Source organism: Sitodiplosis mosellana, unplaced genomic scaffold (genome assembly GCF_009176505.1).
Source record: "Sitodiplosis mosellana isolate CC-2019 unplaced genomic scaffold, AAFC_SMos_1.0 Smas_scaffold_30, whole genome shotgun sequence".
Taxonomy (NCBI): Eukaryota; Metazoa; Arthropoda; class Insecta; order Diptera; family Cecidomyiidae; genus Sitodiplosis; species Sitodiplosis mosellana.
Genome location: NW_022595272.1, coordinates 1783278 through 1807970, shown reverse-complemented (window position 1 = coordinate 1807970; position 24693 = coordinate 1783278). Strand labels below are relative to the sequence as shown.

General features: G+C 36.0%; 6 protein-coding genes across 8 annotated transcripts; 2 read left to right on the top strand and 4 right to left on the bottom strand.

The window, feature by feature from the left end:
* Positions 1-1150: 1150 nt before the first annotated feature.
* LOC129569297 (calpain-D-like) lies at positions 1151-1899 on the bottom strand. The gene is made up of 3 exons (XM_055448029.1): positions 1836-1899; positions 1498-1764; positions 1151-1399 (listed from the first exon to the last, which is right to left on the bottom strand). The coding sequence occupies exons 2-3, from the start codon at positions 1735-1737 to the stop codon at positions 1151-1153; spliced, it is 489 nt and encodes a 162-aa protein (XP_055304004.1). The 5' UTR covers positions 1738-1764; positions 1836-1899.
* A 2569-nt stretch (positions 1900-4468) lies between these two features.
* Positions 4469-7889, top strand: LOC129569274 (uncharacterized). Of its 3 annotated transcripts, XR_008688024.1 has the most exons (4): positions 4469-4711; positions 4793-6292; positions 6356-7390; positions 7489-7889. XR_008688024.1 is itself a non-coding variant. In XM_055447969.1 (3 exons), exons 1-3 carry the CDS (start codon positions 4613-4615, stop codon positions 6455-6457), a joined length of 1701 nt encoding a protein of 566 aa, XP_055303944.1. In that variant the 5' UTR covers positions 4497-4612; the 3' UTR covers positions 6458-6626. The 3 variants fall into 3 exon arrangements, 2 of the variants coding, with proteins under 2 accessions (XP_055303944.1, XP_055303943.1); XM_055447969.1 differs by lacking the exon at positions 7489-7889 and having other exon boundaries at positions 4497-4711; positions 6356-6626; XM_055447968.1 differs by lacking the exon at positions 7489-7889 and having other exon boundaries at positions 4497-4711; positions 4793-6626.
* Positions 7890-8048: 159 nt separating this feature from the next.
* Positions 8049-17511, bottom strand: LOC129569272 (calpain-D-like). The gene is made up of 12 exons (XM_055447967.1): positions 16013-17511; positions 11989-13626; positions 11793-11907; positions 10967-11635; positions 10542-10895; positions 9983-10469; positions 9583-9853; positions 9381-9518; positions 9040-9307; positions 8702-8968; positions 8453-8595; positions 8049-8378 (listed from the first exon to the last, which is right to left on the bottom strand). Exons 1-12 carry the CDS (start codon positions 16288-16290, stop codon positions 8198-8200), a joined length of 4809 nt encoding a protein of 1602 aa, XP_055303942.1. The 5' UTR covers positions 16291-17511; the 3' UTR covers positions 8049-8197.
* Positions 17512-17736: 225 nt separating this feature from the next.
* On the bottom strand, positions 17737-18419 carry LOC129569271 (zinc finger protein 593 homolog). Its single transcript, XM_055447966.1, has 2 exons — positions 18241-18419; positions 17737-18143 (listed from the first exon to the last, which is right to left on the bottom strand). The coding sequence occupies exons 1-2, from the start codon at positions 18334-18336 to the stop codon at positions 17790-17792; spliced, it is 450 nt and encodes a 149-aa protein (XP_055303941.1). The 5' UTR covers positions 18337-18419; the 3' UTR covers positions 17737-17789.
* A 68-nt stretch (positions 18420-18487) lies between these two features.
* On the top strand, positions 18488-19797 carry LOC129569270 (39S ribosomal protein L19, mitochondrial). The gene is made up of 3 exons (XM_055447965.1): positions 18488-18703; positions 18771-18978; positions 19054-19797. Exons 1-3 carry the CDS (start codon positions 18625-18627, stop codon positions 19697-19699), a joined length of 933 nt encoding a protein of 310 aa, XP_055303940.1. The 5' UTR covers positions 18488-18624; the 3' UTR covers positions 19700-19797.
* Positions 19798-21629: 1832 nt separating this feature from the next.
* LOC129569269 (ovochymase-2-like) lies at positions 21630-23266 on the bottom strand. Its single transcript, XM_055447964.1, has 4 exons — positions 23018-23266; positions 22687-22906; positions 22112-22478; positions 21630-22036 (listed from the first exon to the last, which is right to left on the bottom strand). The coding sequence occupies exons 1-4, from the start codon at positions 23094-23096 to the stop codon at positions 21749-21751; spliced, it is 954 nt and encodes a 317-aa protein (XP_055303939.1). The 5' UTR covers positions 23097-23266; the 3' UTR covers positions 21630-21748.
* Between the last annotated feature and the right edge of the window lie 1427 nt (positions 23267-24693).

Sequence of the window (24693 nt, the reverse complement as noted above, 5' to 3'; positions counted from 1 at the left end):
TTTTGTTTGTTTGTATCTTAGTTATAAAATAGCTCTGTTTTGTTTGTTTAAAAGTAAATGTTTTATGGAATTGTTATATCACATCACGTGATTAAACGAGGAGCATGTAAACCATGCACGGTATCGATTGGCGGACAGTGAGTTACATTTCCCGGTGTTGCCCAATCGTGTAAGCCACGTGAATTGGCCAAGCGATGTGTTAGACAAAATACCGTCTTCGCGGTCTACCTCTACCTCTCGGACCATTCGCTTCAGCATTCAAAATTAACTTAGGTAAACGTGACTCATTCATACATTGAACATGACCAAACCATCTCAATCTCGACTTTCTTGCAGCCTCATCAATCGAATCAACATTCAAATCCTCACGAATTCTCTCATTCCTTATTCTATTCTCCCACTGGTCTCTACGCGACACTCCAGAAATCATACGTAACACTTTCATATCTGATACCTCAAGATCATGGATTAAGTTATTAGAATCGACCCAGCTCTCGCTTCCATACAAGACAGTTGGTCTGAAGATTGACCGGTGAATCATCAACTTCGTCTCTTCACTCAATTCATGCTTATTATACACATGCGATCTAAGTTGTGCCACTACCTTATTACCATTCACTCTACGATGTTCAAATTCTTTGTTGAATTTTCCATCTTCTGAAAAAACACATCCTAAATATTTAAACTCTGACACTTGCTCAAGCACACTACCATTCAAAACACAATTGATCGTCTTTCGAATCTTTCCCACATGCATTACTTGTGTCTTTGAGCTGCTAATGGTCATGCCAAAGCTTGAACAAGCCGCTTCTAGGTCACTGATACTGTTTTGCAATTCTTGTTCAGAACTGCCAAACAGGACCAGATCATCTGCATACGCTAACGCAGAAATAATATTACCACCCAAAGTTACGTTACCCCTCAGCTTGGCTGATTTGATTATTTTATCCATGTAAATAATAAACAGAAGCGGTGAAATTGTACAACCCTGTCTAAGACCATTGCGCACCTCAAACCAATCACTCAATTCTCCATCTACACGCACAGCAGCTTCACTACATGCATACAAACTCTTAATTGCACTCAACAATGACCCATTAACCCCGTACTCACTTAAAACCGACCACAACTTAGATCTTGGGATACAATCTTACGATGGTAGTTTAAACGTTGAATAATTGATTATAGATATTTTAACAATGAAAACAAAATTAGCATTTAAATGTTTCGAAGAGTCATGCATAGTAATAGGATACCTTTGTAGTGGCGGAACTGAGTCGACAGTTTTCAATTCGTCACGCGTTGATACAACGTTATAGCTCTCTTGGCAATCACATTTCACATGGATCCACTTGTTTTCATGGCGATTTTCAACCATAACCACTAAACCAGCCCAGCCCTATGGATTCAACAAACAAGCAAATCATTAAAAATTCAAAGAGAAATGTAACGATTTTTCAATTAAACATTTGTTTAGTGACCAATGAGCAAACTCACCTTCGTTAAGTAGTAAGCCGTCATTCCTTCACGACCTTCATGCCGTTGGCCTTTCGCCAGGGTTAAATTGATAATGGAATCGGCCAAAATGCATGGCGGTGGAACTATTTGCTCGACCAATAATCTTTTCGAAATATGGATCGCGAGTACGCATTGAGGATAAAGCGATGGATCATCGATTCCTGTGTGCCAGTGGTTGAAAGCCAGACAAACAAGCAAATAGAGATCCCTTTCTAGCATCTTATGATATCCAACGAAGCCACGAATCTAAAAATTGATATTCGTTTAGTTTGTATTGACAACATGATTTCGAATAATTTATCAGCATTTAATCTTACTTGTCGCTTGCTGTGTTCAACTAAGCGTACAACTTCTGGATTGGCCAATGATCTAGTGCGGAATATGACAACGCATAAATCCAATTGTGAAATGAAAACTATAAAAAAATTTGCATTTTCGGACTTTAATCGTTGCCTGTCGATGAAGCATTGACCTACCCGTGATGTTATTGAATCATATATAATTCCCCGTGTGGAAATAAAATGACTAACAGTCACTCAGTTGTATGCAGCTGTATGTAGTGATACACAACTAAAACTGGCTAAGTTGATCGAAATCATGCGTTTTGTATGGAGACAATCACGTTTAGTTATTCTTTCAGTCAGTGACATTTTGACTAAGAGTGATTTGTGATTATAGTTAACTGTAGTTGCTTATTTTGTTCGAGACAATCACTTCTAGTTTCTCTTAGTCGATCAAAAAGTCCCAAATTAATCGACTGACTAGTCAGTCAGAAAATTTCCACACGGGTCGTCTTCAGTCTGGTCTCCCAAATCTTGAATTTTTGCAATTCGAAACCAGCTCTTATATTGACATAGTCTTCACCGATGAAAATGCTAATCTAATTGAAAAACATCTACAGAAAGAAATAATACCAAAAATAAAATTAAATCTGGAACAATTCAATAGCAGTGCGTTCACCGATAAATATAACTATACTACAATTGAAAATACTACGTACAGAGAAAGAACTTATTTAACACTATGACTGTTCTTCATATTTGCAACATATTACTGTTCTTGGGGGACTCCAGGGCCCCCAAGATACTTCATATGAAATCTGTACTTCGATAAGAGATAACAAATTAGTGTCTGAAGCAAAGTTGTAATACTCAAAGTTTGCTATAATTTTGGTGCAACAAATATTGCTTATCTCTTATCAGTTCCGCGAAAAACGCGAAAAAACGCGAAAATCGCAAAATTTTCCCACATCGTTTTAGTGAAGCTGATAAGAAGTAAGAGACTTGCCTCTTTGACAGAAATGTAGAGCAGCTTGAGTACTACAACTTCACCATAGACATGAAGTCGTTATCTCTTATCAGTTTCGCGAAAAACGATTATCAAAAACTCGCGTTTTTCGCGTTTTTTCGCGTAACTGATAAGAGATAACGACTTGATGTCTGTGATGAAGTTGTAGTACTCAAGCTGCTCTACAACTTTGCCGAAGACACCAAGTCGTTATCTCTTATCAGTTTCGCGAAATACGCGAGAAACCGCAGAAAACCGCGAAAAAACGCGTTTTTTTCCTTATCATTTTTCACGGAACTGATAAGAGATAACGAGATGGTGTCAAGGCAAAGTTGTAGTTCTGGTCGAGTACTACAATTATTCCGATTCATTATTTCGTTATCTCTTATCAGTTCCGTGAAAAATGATAAGGAAGAAAACGCGTTTTTTCGCGGTTTTCTGCGGTTTCTCGCGTATTCCGCGAAACTGATAAGAGATAACGACTTGTTGTCTTCGGCAAAGTTGTAGAACAGCTTGAGTACTACAACTTCGTCACAGACACCAAGTCGATATCTCCTATCATAGTCCAGTTATAATATAAAATAGCCATGGGGCCCTGTGGTCCCCCAAGAACAACAGCGTAACATGTTTTGCGGCAGGCTGTATTTTACACATACTCACACATATGCATATGTTTTTTTTTTCATTCGTGTAGAGAAATGTTCAATCTATACAATGAGACTTAGCTCCGGTTGGTTTATACACTGTTTAGTACTTTTATTCAACTTTAAAGTTCGCTGGGGGCCCTGGGTGCCCCAAGAACAATCATAGTGTTAAATCACGTTCCTTGGTATTACAGACTGACGATAAGAAAGGTAAATAGAATTTTTGTTTTATGTTTTTTTAATTATTTTTTTTTTGATATTCTCCTCTTTTTCTCAGTTTCCTGCAGTTGATTCGGAAGTGCAACGTTACTGGCTCACACTTTCTTATAGAGACGTTCATCGTTGTGCAAAAGTTCCTGTAATTGGTTTTCCATTTGAATAGTCAAGCACACAGTAGACAAGACAAGAATAAAAATCGAAACAACTGCGTATATGCATAAACAATAATTTTCAGATTAGTGTTGATATAGAAAGAAACAACGTTTTAAATAATTTGTATTAAACAAAACACATGATCTATAAATAAAAAAATAAGAAAACAAAAAGAAAAATGCGAATTATTAAACAGAATCATTGGAAATATTTATACATAAAAGCGCTGGTCGACTTATTAAGAAAGACGAACACCTGAAAATCCTGCTCTCATACAGGAGAACAAACATTAGCCCAAGAGATTGAGCATATGCTTCAATATGCAGAGCTTGATCATTTCTTTGGATTCACGTGAATTTTGTCGATTGGAGTTTTTCTGACGGTCAGCTCTTTCACCATACTTTCTTCTTCGCTCGTTAGTAAGAACCGAGGGGCAAATCACTCAAAAGTAATACAACGCTGCTGAAAAAATAATATTGTTATATATATTATATATAATATAATAACAATTTTTTCGTTCATCGCGAAACGTGCTCCCGTTGCGACCTCTGCTGGCGAACGACCAGCAAAAATGTTTGGTTATGTATGTTGTTTATGTTTACATTATTTCCTCATGTAATGCTATCTGTTTCGACATTGCTGTCACAATTGACAAGTATCTTTTGACAAGGTTGAGTTTCTCATATTTTATTGATTTTTCAATACCATAATTGTTCAATATTCGAATTACTTTTTCTCAGTTCAAAGGAGTTATAAATAAACTAGTCGTTGTGCATCTTGGTATATTTGAAATGAATCTTTTAAAATCGATGTACAGAGCCTTTAACAGGGAGGATATGGAGGATATTACAAATAATGCCATTCAATTAAAATGGATGACACCGTACACTGTAAGAGATGTGAAAAACACTTTTTTTTTGCTTTTTTCTATTCAATTTATTTTTTATTCGTCTATTTGTTTCTCCATTCAGCATGTACAGTGTTTATGGAAAATTTATCCAGTTTTAAAACAATTTGGTGAAATCAAAAATATGGGAACGCTTCTTTCATCGTATGGCAGGATAGCTTTTGTTGAATTCACAACGCATCAAGAAGCTATTTCTGTCTTATTAAAACGACAAATCACAATAGGAAATTGTAAAATTGAGTTGAAACCATTGAAAGGAGCATTTCTTAAATATTACTGTCCAGTTGAAATTAGTCAAAGAGTTAAGGTTGATGATATATTATTATTGAACCCACCAGATAGAGAATCTCCGAAAAATATACTTAACATTTTGAATGATGATTGTTTATATGAAATTTTTAGAAGAATCCACCCATCAAAATATCATATAATCGCTGATGTTTGTGTTAAGTTCAATCAAATATTAACAGAAATGTTAGAAAGAAAACACCACAAGAATATGTTTGATATAAGTGATATGGAATTATTTACATTATCAGAAGCAGATCATTATTTACAACATTTTGGCTCGTCAATTTATCGCGCTGAAATCAGTGGATTTAAATTAAAACCTCACCCAATAAATTTAAAAATTAAAATAATTTTAAAAATGATTAGTGAGCATTGCGTGAATCTTCGTGATTTTCGTATCATTAATTTCGAACTGGAGAAAGAAACCGCGAATCAAATAATTCCATTATTTACACGAATAGAAAAGCTAACCATTCAAAAAACTACAGCTAGTGCGCTCTTTCCAGTTTTTCTTCCTCCAATCAACTGCCCGAAATTAGTAGAATTCTACTGGTCTAATAAATATATTTCTACATATACAAAACAGATTCAGATTCCTTTTCTCATAAATTTTTTGAAACACAATACACAATTGAAAAAGTTTTGGTATTTTGGTAATGTAAGGCATGGCCTTAAGGATAACAAAATGCATTTACCAATGAATATTTCACTTTTTGGTCGGTTCAAATTCTTAAAAAGCTTATCAATAACCAATCATGAAAGTTTCATTGGAGAACATTCCATAGATGAGCATCTACTTAATGTTACGAATTTAATGCAAATATTATCAATGGAAAATATACCGATTGAATATTTGAAATTGGACAATGTATTAGTTGATGACGCCTCAATCGAGTACATTTTTCAATTGAAAACTATGAAACAATTTGTATTTTCGGACTTTAATTGTTACCTGCCGATGAAGCATTCACCTACCCGTGATGTTATTGAATCATATATAATTCGTCTTCAGTCTGGTCTCCCAAATCTTGAATTTTTGCAATTCCAAACCAGCTCTTATATTGACATAGTCTTCACAGATGAAAATACTGATCAAACTGAAAAACATCTACAGAAAAAAATAATAACAGAAATAAAATTAAATCTGCAACAATTCAATAGCAGTGCATTCACCGATAAATATAACTATACTACAATTGAAAATACTACGTACAGAAAAAGAACTTATAACATACATCACGTTCCTTGGTATTACAGACTGACGATAAGAAAGGTAAATAGAATTTTTGTTTTATGTTTTTTTAATTTTTTTTTAATATTCTCCTCTTTTTCTCAGTTTCCTGCAGTTGATTCGGAAGTGCAACGTTATTGGCTCACACTTTCTTATAGAGACGACCTTTGTGCACATATTCCTGTAATTGGTTTTCCATTTGAATAGTCAAGCACACAGTAGACAAGACAAGAATAAAAATCGAAACAACTGCGTATATGCATAAACAATAATTTTCAGATTAGTGTTGATATAGAAAGAAACAACGTTTTAAATAATTTGTATTAAACAAAACACATGATCTATAAATAAAAAAACAAGAAAACAAAAAGAAAAATGCGAATTATTAAACAGAATCATTGGAAATATTTATACATAAAAGTGGGGATGAAAAATTGAACAAATTGAGCAAGAAGATCGTTGAAAGACGTGACAAGAAAATGTTGCATCAAATTTGCGGCATCGTGGAGGTAAAGTATTCACTGAACATCAGTTTGGGCCATAATAATGTAGACTTTAGTGTTTTAAAATGTCTGTACCTTGGAACACGATTGTCTTCCAAATTGTCAGTATACATAATAAAATATGACAAACTCACCTCAAATGATGCTTGTCAAATAATACTTTGTGACAGAAATGTCAAAACATTCCGATAACATTACGAGACATAAAAGTAAACAGAAACAAAAACATAACCCAAAATTTGTGCCGGTCGTTCATTTCGAAAAAATATGGCATCACCTCAAGAAATTCCCAAAGATGCTGAACCGGCTCCGCCTCCGACTGCGTGGCAGGAATATTGCGAAAAACTAATCAGATATAACGTTTGCGCAAGATATGCCACGATAGTATCCGTCGTTGCTACATTTTTGTGTTCCATTGCACCTGGTATTGGTTTTATCGGCGTTGACAACTTTTTTCGAACATTGGAACTCTTGTTGGTGGGATCGCAGGATTGGTAGCCTTATACTTCGAGCTAAGAATCAAATGGACACAGGCACCAGATACGACGCGTGATAACAGCGAAAATACACCCACGCACATCGAGGTGGCTAATAAAGTGAAAAATTTGGTGCGCAATAATGATTTAATTGAGGAAAAGTAAGTTCAACAAAATAATATTATTTTTCAAAGTTGTACAAGAAAAAAGAAGTTTAACATTTAATTTAACTAATGCATTTGTCTCAATTATTTTCCAGGATCTTTCAAATATTGAACCATCTCAATGATGCCACACGGGCTGATATATCCTATCTCAAATTAAATGGTTCCCAAGAAACTCGACCTTCAACACCAACGGAAACAGAAGCTCCAATTCAACCCGATATTGAAGTGCCAACTCACTCACCAACACAATCAGCGGGACCAGAATCTTCAATTCAACCCGAAAATGTAATGCCAATTCGCTCGCCAACACAATCATCGGGAACAGAATCTCCAATTCAATTCGAAATGGTAGTGCCAATTCACTCACCGAACGCCGAATAAAAAAAAATTAAAAAATACTATTTCGTCGTTTCAAAACACACGATTTTTGGTAACGCATTGAATTTTTGTTGAATAAAAACTAAAAAATTTCTATTTTCCGATCAAAAAGAAAGCATTCTTCATTCCATTTTATCACAATTTTCCAAAATTTCCCTCTTCGATTTCGACCGTTTGTTCGTTCGTTTTTGCTTGTGCTTATTAAATACAATGAATGAATTTCATAAAGTATTTTTGTTTTGTTTTCTCCATGAGAATAAAACGAATTCGTACATACATCGTCCAATTCAAAATTGCACAAGAAAAGATTTATTCAACATTGCACAAGAAAAGATTTGTTTTTTTTCTGTTTGTCTCTTAGTTATAAAATAGCTCTGTTTTGTTTGTTTAAAAGTAAACGTTTTATGGAATTGTTATATCACATCACGTGATTAAACGAGGAGCATGTAAACCATGCACGGTATCGATTGGCGGACAGTGAGTTACATTTCCCGGTGTTGCCCAATCGTGTAAGCCACGTGAATTGGCTAAGCGATGTGTTAGACGATGTGCAATACTAAATCCGCCACTTCCTTCCAGCTGAGTCAGCACAATGATCACTTGTCTGTTAATGGTAATTTTGAAAATTGAATAATTCAATGCAGATATTTTAACGAGTCATGCATAGCGATAGCATACCTTTGTAGTGGCGGTACAGAGTCGACAGTTTTCAATTCGCCACGCGTTGAAACAACGTTATAGCTTTCTTGGCAATCACATTTTACATGGATCCACTTGTTTTCATGGCGATTTTCAACCATAACCACTAAACCAGCCCAGCCCTACAGATTGGACAAACAAACAAACAAATCATTAAAAATTCAAAGAGAAATGTAACGATTTTTCAGTTAAACATTGGTTTAGTGGATAACCAATGAGCGAACTCACCTTCGTTAAGTAATAAGCCGTCATTCCTTCACGACCTTCGTGCCGTTGGCCTTTCGCCAGGGTTAAATTGATAATGGAATCGGCCAAATTGAATGGCGGTGGAACTATTTGCTCGACCAATAACCTTTTCGAACTATGGATTGCGAGTACGCATTGAGGATAAAGCGATGGATCGTCGATCCCGGTGTGCCAATGGTTGAAAGCCAGACAAACAAGCAAATAGAGATCCCTTTCTAGCATCTTATGACATCCAACGAAGCCACGAACCTAAAAATTGATATTCGTTTAGTTTGTATTGACAACATGATTTCGAATAATTTATCAGCATTTAACCTTACTTGTCGCTTGCTGTGTTCAACTAAGCGTCCAACTTCTGGATTGGCCAATGATCTAGTGCGGAATATGACAACGCATAAATCCAGTTGTGATCGTTGTGATTTTTCTGAATTTCGTTGTCCTTCTTGGAATAGTGTGAATTCAGCTTCGGTTGGTTCGAGCACGGTAAGCAAAACGCACGACAATGAACACAGTGGCTGCAGAGTTCCCTGTAAACGAACCTCATTCCATCCTGACCGTACTTTGCATATATCGATACAGTCAAAATATCTGTGGAGCCAAAGAAAAACATTAGACATTGAAATTGATCTTGGCTTTTGTGGCCGTGTCTGCGTTAGCTTACTTTAAAACATCTTCGAATGATATCCAGAATACACCTTCAGAACCGCCGTGCGGCATCAAAATATCACGCAATTCATCAGTCCATAGCTTTGAATCGTCCGACCAATCGCCAATGAATGAATAATGGCCCCAAGGATTTCTGCAGAAAAAATTGTTTCATATTAAAATCGTGAATCATTTGCATGTGAAAACGAATGACGAACCTAAGTTTCAGTAGACGATGACCCTGAATATCTCGTACATCCAAAACTGAATATGCATGACGTGGTCTTAAGCCTTTGCGTTGGTATTCGTCTTCGTCGACCTTCATATTACCGCCACCGCAACTTGCTCCCATCAAAAATTTAACGCAACGCGAACTCAGCAATTGAGCCCATATCAAATCTTTATCCAACTCGTCTTCACTTGGCATTGGCAGTGAGCTTGCTTGAAGAGGTATACTTTCACATGGTGCGCCAGTCAATGTGGCGAGACCTTGAATATGGGAACCATACACATTTTTCATTAATTTCTTTGAATTAAAAATAATTGACATTTCAATTTGTTCACGATTCAATGAAACTACTTTCGAATGAAGTTTCATCCGCAATCAGCTTCACTTGCCTTCAATAGCTCGTCCGGAAACGAGTGCTTCGTAGCATCCGTGGATTTTTGCAACAGCTTTTTCGATGATTGGAACCCACAGTTGTTTCCGTTTCGCTTGCGAATATACTAAATGTCCACGTTTATCACATGGCAGGAGATCATCAACTAATACTGTCGTCCATTTTCCATCTTTGCACAATCGCACCTGATAGGCACCTTGGGGACAAATATCTTTCGTAACAAGCACTTCTTTCACTAAATCTTCTCGTTCGGCGAGCACGGCTAAAGCAGAAAGTAACCAGCAGTTTCCCAAAACGCCTTGACAAATATCGCTGGGCAATGGCGTTCGAAACACTGCCCAAGGTGGAAATGAGCCACCATCACAATTTATCTCATGTGGTCGACGCCATTGAACCACTGGATTGCCGTCAACATTTGAACTTGGATTATAGTAAAGACTCTTTGGAGCCGGTGGGAATGAGTCGTCGACAAATGTTTCTAGGTTCTGAAAATGAGAAAACCCGTTATATAGATTGATAATTCAATTAAACTTATAATGTCATATATGATAACTCACATCTTTGCAGTATTGAATTATGTTCTCCCACTTTGTACGAGCTTCACCTTCCTCCTTTCGACGTAAATTCTCCATGAGTTTGCTCTCCTTACGACTCAAGTCAACTGAATGGTGTTCACTTGTGATCGTTCCCTCGTATCGCAACGAACTCATATCATTCGACGATTTTGAACTGTTGGCCAAGCCTCTTGGGCTCGAGCAAATATCGCACACAACACTGGCCGAATTATTTTCATACGTACACGCTGGGCAATGCCACACTTTCACTGGAATCGTAGCGGTTGTATTTGGTCCAACGCTATGTCTGTGATTGATATTTGTTGTTTTTCCAATCATTACTCCGGTGCTGTGTCTCTGTTTCAAGTGAAAATCACAAAAAAATCATAAATGAAAGGTGAGAAAATAAAGACTTCTCAAAAATTTACCTTTGGAATGGCTCCAGAAGCGGTTTTATCATACTTCGGCGACGGGCTTCTCAACACACGTTGAACAGGTGGTGTTAAACCACCGCCAATCAAATGCTGTGAAGATGACGTACCAATTACGTTGGGTCGATTTTTGTTATTCAAATTTGACGCGGGCGTTGAAGTGTACGGACGATAGTTGGTCTGTTGCCCAGAAATCTGTTTGACTGACTTGCATGCGGCGCATATTGTCGTTGAAATTTCATTTTTCAGTGTGCAATGAGTACAAACCCAATAATGACCTTTTCGCAGTGTTAATTCTTCGAATGTTGATACACTTTTCAGCTTTGATCCACCGCACACAACGCACGTCGTGCATTGCGGTGTATTGACCAAAGTGCACTTTTTGCACGTCCACTCTTGCGGATAGTCAACGGTATCATCTATATTATCGTCATCCAAATCCTGTTCGAATGTAGCAATCGGCACCTCGACAATGTTGTCCACCGATCGAGTGAATTTAACCGTTTCGGTTTTGTTATTGATGCTAACTTGGCTTTGGTCATCCGATGATGAGCGTGTATCAATGTCGGCATTGATCAATGGTTTGTCTTTCGTCACCGTTATCAGGCTTGGTTGTGTCAGCGAAGGAGGTGTTCTACGCAATGTACAAATATCACAGTTGTCAGCCTAGAAAGGGGAGATCACAAAGAAAAGTTATTATTTTTAAAATACTAACTAAAGAACCATTCTTTCATTCCGTTGCGATGCGAACTAGTGAAACTTTCGGCATTCAATTAAAATGCACCGAACAAACAGATGAGTAATGAATTGTAACTACACTTGCCCAAAGTGGATTATAGCTATATGAGCATTTGGTACAGGTCCACATTCGCGGTGCTGCCGTTTGTTGTGATGACGATTCTGGCGAACGATTCAGCGCCTGCTGTGAAGAGTTTATGCTGCAACGAAAACAATAACAACCAAATTATTAGCCACTTATAAGTGGCGCTTTAATTAAATCTCAAGAGTGAGAGACTTACGTTTTATTAGCCTCCATTGGTTTCTTATTGCCCTTCCACACTTTCGTTGAGAATTCCGCATTGGTTGCGGGCGGCGTGCAATCATTTAACGGCACGCCGTTATTATTGTTCAAGCTGTTTAAACTAGACATCACACTGGTCAGACAAACGCCATTGTTATTGTTACTGAGATTATTGTTATGCTGTGAATTTTTCTGAGTGGATGCATAGAGTGCATCTGAATCGGCCGCCACCGCCGTCGTTGCCGCCACTGCTGCTTTAATTGGCTTCACATTACTCGTTGGATTGATGCCGATGTACGTGAATTTGGTTTGTTCCGGTGATTTCAGTGCTTGAGCTGGTTGTGGTTTTGTGTTTTTCATTTTGTTCATTTTGTTTACAACTGCATAAATGGGACCATTGCTCTCTGGTTTCGCGGCCAAAATACTATTTTCATAAATATGCTTTTGTGATTTGGTCGTTCGATTACAGTCCTTATTCGATTGTTCTAGAGTGGCATTGTTATTTGGATTCCGAAGAATTTCATAGTAATTATCCGGTGACATGGGTGCCGTTGTAATGCCGTTATTCTTTGGAACCGGACTCTTTTCCATTGACCAATCGCGAACCGCGATCAATACACCACCATTACGGCTAAGCGTTTGATTTTTATCAGTCGATTTGACAGCGCTGTTACGTGAAAGTGTTGTTATCGTGAATCGACTTGTGTCTAATGGATTTTCCGATTGATTTTTGTTCGCTGTGAATGTCTCATTTTGACATCGGCCTAAATTACACATACGACACGCTTCACCTGGTGTACACATTTTCTTTACGACTGACGATCCACGGGCTGCCGATTTTGTTGCGAATCGAGTGAATTTGTGGATTTCATGCGTTGGCGTAAGGGCTTTGCGTGCCGAATTAATACTGTGATTTGTGGCTGCAGGCGCAACTGTGAATGTATTCGGTTTGTTCACTGTGAAAATGCGCTCACCGAAAAAATTCTCCGATAATTCCTGTGTCTGCATGCCTGATTCCTTGAATGCATCGACGATATTTGGTAGTGATTTATTTTCAAGGTGACGATTTAACGGGCACAATCCTCCGACTGGGCGATAACGTGTCACTTCATTGTACTTCACTTGATTAACATAACACTCACCAGGCGATGAATTTGCAGCGACTAATACGGGACACGCGTTCGATTGGCGATGTAAAAAACGATTATATCTATCGAATCCGTTCAATGGCGATTGATTCATTGCATCCGTCACCAGTTTACCGCACGACACTGAGTTTGGAATTGGCTTTGATTTGCATTTGGCGTTATTACTTTGATTTGAATCTTTAGTTGTGATTATTTCTTTGCGTATGCATCCTTTTTGTAGGGTGTCCTTGTAAATAGGCGCTACAAGACTGACGCACTCACAATTGAGACAGTGCCACGTCACCGAATTATTGAGCACTTTGCATGATGTACACAACCAACATCGTTTCAAACTTGGCGTACTGTTCGAACGCCTCAATTGCACTAAATGCTCATGGTGATCCGTAACGTCACTGCTACTGCTCGACGATGGGTCTCGTTGCGATTCGGTGGAATTGTGTTTGTAATGACTCCGCAATAAAGTTTTGTAGATACGTTTCGATTTAAGTCTATAATCAAAAGAAGAGTACAACAGAAAAAAACGAGAGAGAAAAAAATCAAAAATTATAGTGAAAATGGATTATGTATTTAAATACTGTTGTTTTTATTCAATGAAACTTGAATATTGCATGATTTGATTGTTCAGCAAAGTACTTTCTCCTATGCAATTGGGCCTATGAACGGGAATTTTTTCTCCTTGATAAATTATTCATTTCGCTCTTTTTCTCCCTCTTATCATTTGCTCATTTTATGAAGCGTATTGATTTCATTCACGTGATGAGATTGAAGCATTTTTTTGTATCAATTATTCACCGATTTCGAATATGTGTGGCGTAATTAGTCGATTGATTGCTGTTTTTATATTTGAATTGCAATGAGTACGCGATGCATTTCGATTTCTAAACTGGGTCAACAAACTAAAAAAAAAAAAAGAGCCACTCAACGAACCGTGTTCGCGATATGCGAAATGTATTTATGATGATTAGTGCAAAATTTCATTTGCAAATACAGTTGAAACGCACTCAAATGTTCTTCACGATTTTCGATGACCAAGCAAAACGTTGCCAAACCGTTGTCGGTTGAGAATCATATGTGTGCACACATTTTATTCCCATTCGTATGAACAATTTCGAACTGAAGCTAAATAAAATGCTTGATTTAATGAGTCTATTTATAGAGTCTCTCCATTATGATAATTAAACCATTTTCTAAATTATATTTTATAGTATAGACACCGAATGCAAATGAAAAAAAAAATCGTTTCGACCTCTTCACTCTTTATTATTTGTTGGTGTTATGATTGCAACATTTTACATGCGAATTGGCCACGAACCGGAACACAGCGATATCCAAAAAATCAAATTGAACCGTCAGAATTGTTCAAAGTCTATTTACAGAATAAGCCCGTTTTTCCATATGCAAATTCAGAATGCACAAAAATGCTTGAAAGCAAACTTCCATTTGGCCACAGAATTGACACAATTTATTTTTTTCGGTCGGTATGCTGAGCACACTGTGCTCTCATTTAATGGAACATAGACATTCAAAATGTTTGTTTTTTCTTCTCTCATTGTTTCCGAGCTACATACTCAGTCTAGGTCAAATATGACTTGTTTTATGGCGAAAGGATTTCAAAATCAATATTAAAAGCGGAAAACAAATTGGTTGCATATGGAATGGCATAAGTGCACGGTAAAACGTTAAATATATACCTTTGTACAGCCTTACCTACAGCACATATGAATCAATTCTCACCTAAAACAAAACAGATGGTTAAGTCTGTCGGTGAAATTATAGCACGAAATATAGAAAGCACAGTGTTTCGACGAATTTTTTCCCAAATAATTTATTATTTATTATACGAGAGTAGCCGAAAGAAAAGCGGATTATTCGAAATTCCTCCGCACTGGAAGACGGCACGAAGCGTTCTGTTCGCTCGCATTCTTTTTTTTCTCGTTTGGTTAGTTGGCTCGAAGCAATTCCGTTGGCTTGCTCAAATACATTGCAAACTCTTTTCTAATCGAAAAATAATAACTTGTAGTATTATGAATCAATCAAGTATGAAGTGCCGCATGAAGTACCCTTTATTAATGGATTCAATTAGTGTCGTTTTGTTGTATCGCATCGAGAGTTGGGAATAGAAACAATTTTTTTTTAGTGGAATTGATGTCAAAAGCTGGAGAGTCATTTGCATTGTGTTTATTATCAAATAAATTGACATCAAATCGTTTATCCATTACGGAGTTGCAATATATCGCTTTGTTTGTGTATGTGTGTCGCTGTATTATGTTTATCAGTGAATGTGGAATTTAATTTTAAGTTTGTTCGATCATGCAATCGCATCGATGAGTATGGATTTCATGAATTATCACCAACTGGATAACATATAATTTGTAATTATTATTCCTTGTTTTTCATTCATTGTGTGAAACTGACGAATATTTATTGAAGCCCATTTATGTATCGCTTTTGGATACATACACACGATAATTAGTTGGGCAGTTGTTGGAAATCGTGTGTGCATGCGTCTAAATGGATGACTCTTGACTGGAGTATTATATTATGTTTTTTTTTTGCTCGCTCGCTCTCTCTCTCTCTTTCTCTCTCTCTCTCTCTCTCTCTCTCTCCATTTCTTCCAACAACAATGCAAATGGTAAATAAAAGCTTCATAAGCATAAGGCAAACACGCACAATATATGTGTACTGATGGCGGATTGTTGTTTGCAATGTCAGCGAAGGATTTCGTGGCGCTGTCTAATGACAGCCACAATTAATTTCATGCTCGCTCTCTCTCTCTCCGTTTCTCTCTATCTCTATCTGATTTGCACATTTCTCCATTTAGTTGGATTTGAATTGGTTTGGTCGCGGAAATAATAGATAAAAATGTAAATATACCCGTTTGAATTAATTTCAACATATCCAGGCAGTGTTTCGTCGCAGAGATCGGAGTTCGTTGTTTTTGTACGATGTATGGTTGAATTTATGGCATGTTCCGTGGGGCTGCTGTCATTGTCGCATTCATCGTCATATTCATCGGGTGATGCTAAATAGGCTGGTATTTTAATGCGACGAATATTACCACAATTAATGCACTTCAAAGACTCGGTTGGATTGATATATCGGCAATTGCTATTGCTACAGGTCCATTGAAGCACTGACGCGATAGTACCCATTTTTTACTAACCAATAGCATGGCTATTTCGATTTCTTCTACTCGCCCATTTTCTTTTGTTGTATTTTATTTGCTTTTGCTCTTTTGTCTTCTCTTCCGTTTTACTTTTCTATTTTTGTCATTCAGCACTTTTCCCACATGAATTCCGTACACTCTCTATCACATTTATGTCGTGTTTGGTCGTGCTCTAGTTTTCTGTTTATTTTCTTCTGCTTCTTCTTCTTCTTCGTTTGCTCTTTTGTGTCTCGCGCTTTTGTTTTCCCTAAATATCACCAAACATTTTATCAATACAACCTTCTTCTTCCGTCTTAACTTTGCGTTTTCTGTGGCCAACGAACGCGTTTGGCTATTATCAAATGTCAATAACCACTAAATCGAAACAGGAAAAAAAAAACCGATTTTCCGAAATCAACTCAAAACAAATATCGAAATCTCGCAAGAAAAAGACATCTAATAGCAGTACAAACACAAATGACGACATTTCATTGTGACGTATAGAGTGTGATTGAACTTATTTGTTGTTGATTCCAATATGAATGTACTCCTGTGTGATTCAGCAGTAACAGCAGCAGCAACCAATTTGTTTACCGTCTGACGAATGTTTTTATTCAATAATTTTTAATTGATCGAAGCACAACACAACACACCACAACTATGCCATTCACAAACAGAATCCAATGAACAGCTGATCGGCCATTTTTGTTGGTTTCTGTTTTCGGGTCTCTCACTCTGTCTCTCGCGTTTTTTTTTTTCCTCCGTCGATTTCTTGAGTTCAGATATCGCTTTGTTCGACTGCCACTTTTTATTGTTTGGATTGTTGTGTAAGTATTTTCTACTTTGGCATAACTTTGCTTGCTTTCGTTTAGCGTCCTCTTTACCTTTACACAACCAGATGCATACTTTTCATGGTTACTTTAGAACACAGAATATTGGATACTAGAACCAGACACGATAAAGTATTCCATTTCGTTGAACAAATGCAACGGTCAACGAATTATCGGGCAAAATTGGGAATGCCGAAGGATTAATTCAAAGTCAACTCGAAATAGATCAAACATGAAAGAAAATGACAATGACTCAGGAGTAAAAAATGTGCCCTTTGATGATTTCTTCTACATAACTTGACTGATATCACAAAGTAAACAAACCTTTCACGAAATGACATTTGACATTTCACGCACAACAATCGCTCTACCGTTCTAGTTCAGAATCAAACCACACTGTTCATCAAATTCGTGTCATGGGCAAAGTATTTCACTTTTTTTTTGCTTGACGTTTGTTGTACCGTGGAAAATGTGTCATATAACATGTCGCCTCATATGATTTACATGTGTGAATGAATAAATGAATCCCAGATGCTACATGTTGCCAAAGTAAAAAGACTTTTTTTTTTATTTTGAATGTGTCAAACTTAAATTGCATAAGTTTTCTCAATATATTTGCAGTATTTTGTGAATAAATCATGTAAAATTTCTTAAATTAGCTAAAGAGCCGAAATTTTTATTTGTCCTCTTCTTTCATTTCGGTGTCGATTTCACTGACTTTTTGCACGACAACGCGTTTTCCCTTTGCAAATTCTTCTTTTGACGGTTGAGTTTCGATGTTGCGCTTTTCTGCTTTTTTGAAATTCCCTTGGCCAGCAGCTCGTTCTGACTCTTCGATTGAGTATGGCTCCAATTCTAATGCCTTCATGCGGCGCTTGTGCACCTTTGTTCTGAAATGTGCTTGCATCGAATGGTCATCGGTGAAGTACTTGGCACAATGAAGACAGTAAAACTGAGCGAAACCAGGTGTATCCAAATCGATACTCTGGTTCAAGAGTTCGGCGGATTTTGTCTTTAAATCTTCATCAATCTGAAATCACACAAATTCAACATATGTTTCAAAACTAACTTCGTTTGCTTTTCGTCTGCTTGATTTTTAATGCTACAAGTTTTTCTTTCACTGTTACCTGGTCCAAGTCTCGCTTACGACTTCTCGTTCTCCATCTGCGCTGTAAATGTGTGTCACCAAAATGCACTTTTCTTCGTCGCTGTGGCTTCCCCATTGTTTTGATTTTAATCACAGTCAATTTAAGAAGAGAAAAAAACAACGAAATAAACAAATCAGCAAGAGGTAAACGAATCGAAAGTTGTTCTGCTTTGAGTCGCAATACGAATGTGAGTACAACAACGTGCTTGTGTTTGACAGTTTGAATGTCAGTTTCAACTTCAATTGTTCCACATTTGGGCTACACATTCCTTATGTCAAACGGATAATTTAAGGTTATGTGTTTGTTCTTCAAAAGGTGATTGATACAATATTTTCAAAGTGGCGAACGATTTCTACCTTTAAAATGATGAATATTCCAAGATCAACACTTCAACTTGGCAATTTGCTGAAGCATAACGCCCATTCAAGAGTTTTATCTGCATGTAAGTTGAAATTAATGAATTCGTCAACAGAATCGAAGTAGAAAAATGTGTAAATATTTTGTTGTAGTTGGTTTACGAGGTCGATGTTATGCTACTGAAGTGGCTCAATCAGCCGGTGAAACGCCAAAGAATGCTAGAGAAAGTTCAACTGACCAGTCCGCATCCATCCCAGCAAATAGTAGATTTGTGTATCCAGAATTTTTGCCAGATCCAGATCCAAAATTTCGAAACCCAATCCGAGAAAAATTGGAACGTATGGACATGATCAATCGCAGGTATTTTTTATTTGAAAACACAATGTGAACACTCCAATCCAATGCCAATTTCTTTTTCATATTTAATGTTCACAGAGCGCACATAGACATTCCGGAATTTTATGTGGGTTCGATATTGGCAGTGACCACATCCGATAAGCATTCAATCGGTAAAACTACACGTTTCGTGGGCCTTTGCATCGATCGTGGTTTTTGTGGTCTGCGTTCGTTCTTTGTATTGCGAAATGCCATTGACAACCAGGGTATTGAAGTCAAATTTGAACTATACGATCCGACAGTGCAAAAAATTGAGGTTTTGCTATTGGAAAAACGTCTCGACGACAAACTTTACTATCTACGGGACGCTCCATTAGAGTATAGCACAATCGATGTAAACATGGAAGCAAAACACCATCCTGAAGGCGAACCAGTTCCTGTTAATCCCATTCAAGTGACTTTGCGGCCACGGCCATGGATGCAACGATGGGAACGTAAGAATTTGAAGGGAGTGAAACGAGAAAGTATCGATCAACATATTACGGACAAAATGCGCAAACAGCAGAAAGAACGTGAAGAACCATGGCTACAATGGGATATGATGAGACATTATCGCTCAGCAATCCCTGAAGAAGAACAACTGGAGATCTATTCCGAAATTTATCCAGCATTGAACAAATTGAAACAACAACGAAATGTGCAGAAAAAATCGAGAATGTTTGTTAAACCGAAGAAATCCAACTAAACCATTTCAGTTTGTTCAACTTGTAGATAAAAATAAAATTATGTTAATTTTTACATGAATCAAAATGTGTTAATAAATTCGATACATAGGTCTAAAACCTAGGGGGAAAGAACTGTGGAAATATGTTGTAAATATTGTAAATGAGTGTAAATGAACATACTTATTTGTATGAATATTTACAGCGTATTTGCGACCTGCAGATCGCGCTCGCGCGGCTTTCAATATTTCAAGCATTCATCAATATTCTATGTAAATACGCTTTTAAATGAACGTAAAATGAACGTAAATATTGCAAATGCTTACAAATATTTACAAATATAAATAGTTCTTTCCCCCTTGTCTAAAACAATAAAGAAATTCATTGAAGTGGAACATGGGGAGACCGTAAAACTGGAAGAAAGCATGTTCCGTTTAAACTTTAAAGTATTTCACATTTCTGTAATTTTAGAACGCACACAGACGAAAAAAACCTTTGAATCGAACAAAGAAATACGTCTAAAATATGACGTTAGTAGATTTCCATCCAATATTCCCATATAATGACAGGAATCCTACTAAACAACACACATACGCAAATATGTAGGATCCTGTATTCAAAAAAAATTCCAATCTGCTTGTCAAAACATTGCCACTTTGACGGGAAAAAGGTCCAAATCTGTTTGGTATTAAAAATATATATTTAATATTTAGTCAAAGATATTGTCGCTATTCAATTGAGAAGCCGCAACGCTTACATTCGAAGAAATATACGAAGTAAAAACACTAATTTAGTGGAATAAAGGCAAAACTGGAACTTTAAAAAACAAACGGAATTTCAATAATGTTAGTTGAAATCACATAGCATATTTCTCAGTTTTAGATTTTTAAATAAAGAATCAACTGCCAGTACAAAGCTTTAGTATTCATTTCAATTTCTGTTTCCGATACAAAATGACACCTGTAAAGAGAGAAGAGTAGAGAGCACCATCCAATCAAACAGCCCAACCAAAATAACGGACGTGAATCAATTCTGTTTGGAAAAAATCTTCATGTATTTAGATTTGGAAGACCTTCTCAATGTTGCCAATGCAAACAAATATCTACAACTTGCAACACATTTACCTTATGCACGACGAAATGCAACTAGAACAATCGAACTAACATTATTTTGGGGTATTCCTGATAGATTTCATCGACACGAGTAGTATACTTTTGTCTTTTTCGTCCAACTCAGGGCGAGGCGGGACAAAAAAATGCATGCAATACATGAGGGGAAAGAGAGGAAATGTCAGTCACGCAACAAGTATCAGTCATGCGATGCATGCAAGCTATTTGCCCCACCCTCTGCCTAGCCTAGACGAAAAGTACATTGCACTACATTGCATTGTTATTTGCCCCACGCGTAAAAAAGGAGGTAGTAAAAACAGATGATATGTCCTTTTCGTCCAACCATTGCTTGAACACTTGAATGCGTGTGAAAAAAAAACCATAAATGAATTAGTAAAATTAAAGAATTTGTTTATTATTGTATGGTCAAGTATATAGCGTAGTCTGTACTTTTATTGTACGGGAAGTGTGTAATGAGAGAAACAAAAAGTATGCATGGCAAAGCATTGTATCGTACTTTATGTTGTTGCACTTACATTCAATGCGGAAAAAGGTGTGTTTGTATTTACAATGCGATTTCGACAACATTCTTGCTCTCGAAATCAATTCATATTTACATTAAGGAGAGAGGAAAAATCAAAATGCAAACATGAGAAACTTTTGTTTTGACTATTTGTATCGATTGATTGTATGGAAAATTGGAAAAATCTCAAATTTCGTTGCTTTTTCCAGTTCGATATTAATTTTTTTGATAAATAAATGAAAAAACAAAACATGCCAGCCTAAAAAAAATCCGAAGAAAAAATGTCATATTCACAAATCAAACAAAATAAAAAACAATTTGATTTTTTTCGAATGAAATTTTGAATTGAATTTGTTTTGTTTATTTGATTGAAAATTTAATTTGAACTTGAACAATTCACAATTTTTTCTCAAAATTGACGATTTTCAGCTTGTTTATTTTTAAATAATAGGATTTATTTTTAAATAATTTCCACAACTTTCGCAAAAAAACATCGGTTCTCCACAATCAAGTGATTGTTGTAGGTGACATCCGCATCGTTTGGATAAAATTTCATCGATCCATGCCAGAAAATCGACAATTCGGATGTAAACGGTTGCATTTCTATCTTCAAAACACATTTTGGATGCGTTATACACACTAATGCTTTTTTTCCGCCACAATGGCAATCCAATTATTTCAATTGAATCGTTCTCAGTAATACTGAAAATTGGATCGCGAAAGTATAGCTGGATTGTGAATGTAATTAGATTAGTTGTTTGTTTGTTTGTTTTTTTTTTTTTGAATAAAGAAAAGAGACTTACCTTGTTGCACAGAGAATCTGAGCATAAACTATCAACACATAACAGTGTGTTAGCTAAACTATTTGTATTACCGCTAACTCTGGCGCAATCATCTTCGGATAGAAGTGAAGCGTTGTATCGTAGCAATTGTGTACCTCCTTCAGAAGCAGCGTACGGAATAGCTATGTGTAATTTTTTGCCGTGAAAATTTGCTGGTGATTTCGGCAATACTGCTGGTTGTATATAATCTTCGAAAGTTATGAATCCTTTTACTTCAATGATGGCAATGTTATTGTCGTATGTTATATGGTTATAATTTGGGTGTATGTACACATATTCAAGTTGCATTCGATTTCTGGATTTTAAACTAATTTTTGTATATTTTATCCTGCAAAAAGGAAAACAACGTGAGTGAATCAATATGTTGTTTTGAGATAATATTTAGATAAATCAATATTTTTGAGAAATTTCCAGTCGAAATTAAATAACAAACTGATTGATCTGCTTCGATTGGAAAAATCTCAGAAATATTAATCTTTTTTCTCATGAATGTGTTCAATTTTACCAATCTTTGAGGATTAAAAAAAATTGTTTACCAGAAATGCTTTTCGAGAGAATCTCCAATGTCTTTGGTTTCCACTGGAACCCCTTTATATGGAAGAATGTTGCTCGCAGTCGCTAATATATGCCTGTTCGAAATTATTACGCCAGATGCTCTGTAGGCATTGAATTGGTAGATTTTCGCAGTCCATGGAAATCTATATATAGTTGGTGACCTGTACCTTTCTAAAGATACGTGGTCGTTGTTTTTAGTGTCTGTTGAAATCAAAATATACAAAAATGATAAATTGAATCGAGAAAATTAAAAAAAAAAAACATCGCCTGGATGTAAATAAAATAATAATCAAATGATAAACCTCTACTTACAACAGCATTCGCCATTAATATTATTAATCAGCGAAGCAATAAATAATATGACAATTGAATTGCTAAACATCGAGCTCATAACTCACAACAAATCGCTCACAACAAATGATTCGTTGAACAAAAAATTCGACCTTATTTATACTCTTGGTTCAAACTAATTAGCTTATCTCATATTAGCATAGTAGATAGGTAATTATTGCGACGTTAGTAATTTCATATGAACAAACTGAAACAAACAACTAGGCACTAATTCAAAAAAAAAAAAAATGGAAATCTACTACATGCATGTATATCGATTAGGATTATTTACATCGCAATAATGGCATACAGTAGAGATGGTGCTCGTGTGCCGATCAAAACACTGTTAATGTCTTTCACGAAAATGTGTACAGTTTCAAATACATCTTGGGCAAAAACAAATTAAATAATTCAATTCAACTGATAGCAAAAAATTATCTGTCAATATTTTATAGTAAAAACGAAATATAGCTCTAGATTTCGATCAGCCAAATAGTTCAGCCACCAACCAATCGACTGACGATTTCAGTGCTCTCTGTTTCTTCTGTACAATTGGAATGAAGCGGAAAATGCAAACCTTTAAGTTATGTTCCATTGTTTCCTAATCAAAAAAAAAGCGGCCCAATTGAATCTATCTCCCAGCACACCAATACGATCCAAATGAATTTCTAGTTGAAGAACTAAAGAAGAAAAATTTCCATTTCGATATTTCAAAAGATATGTTTATTTAATGGTTTTTCCGGTTTTATTACTTTTTTCTTCCAATTATTAGGTGTTCTTAAATACTATTCATCGTCTATATTGCTGAATATTTTACAAATAATATCCATTTTTTAATTCACAACTTTACAAAATAGTGACTAAAATTACGTTGTAAATAATACCGTTTAAAAATTACACTATAATATTCTTTCATACTGTTTATTTATTCGTATTCTCATTTTATTCCATCATAATAAATCATCATAATTCAGACAGTTTTCCGTGGAATTTTCTTCGAGATTCGAATCGAGTGGGTTTTGCTTAGTTTAGCACAAACTTACCGCATTTTATCGAATGGAGGACGGGTCATAATATAAAATTTTATCAAAAGATCGTCAATTTTTCTCAAAAATGACGAGTGGGAAGTAAGCAGATTCTGTGGAAAAGACTATTGTTTTGAACTTTTGATTCGGTGTTAGTTACATTTTTTTATTCGTACTCTTTTTTAATGTATTTTTTTTCTATTCTGAAGAGAAGCTTTTATTTGATTTCCAAAGATGTTTCGTTTAGCGGTTAAAAATTCGATTGAAATTAGTTGTTAGACAATGATTGAAATAGCAATATCGAAGAAATAAAATGAAGGAAACAGAGATTAGCTACAATTTGCGATACATTTATCTAGTTTACTACAATAAAAAGAGGTAAATTTACACGAGGAGACAGGCACAGTACAAGACTTTTACATTAAATAAACAGAAATAAATACAATTCGAAAATGTCTTAAGTTAATGCTTTCGTCCAAAAATCCATCATAACATAAAGTTTATGTTTAAAAATGTTAAGAGACGGTTTTTTTAAAAAAAAATTGTTCAAATATGTGATGTCATGATATTGGATTGAAATTGTTCGGTTTCTTATTGTAATTCTTTTGTTCCTTTTTTCTTCTTCTTCTTCTT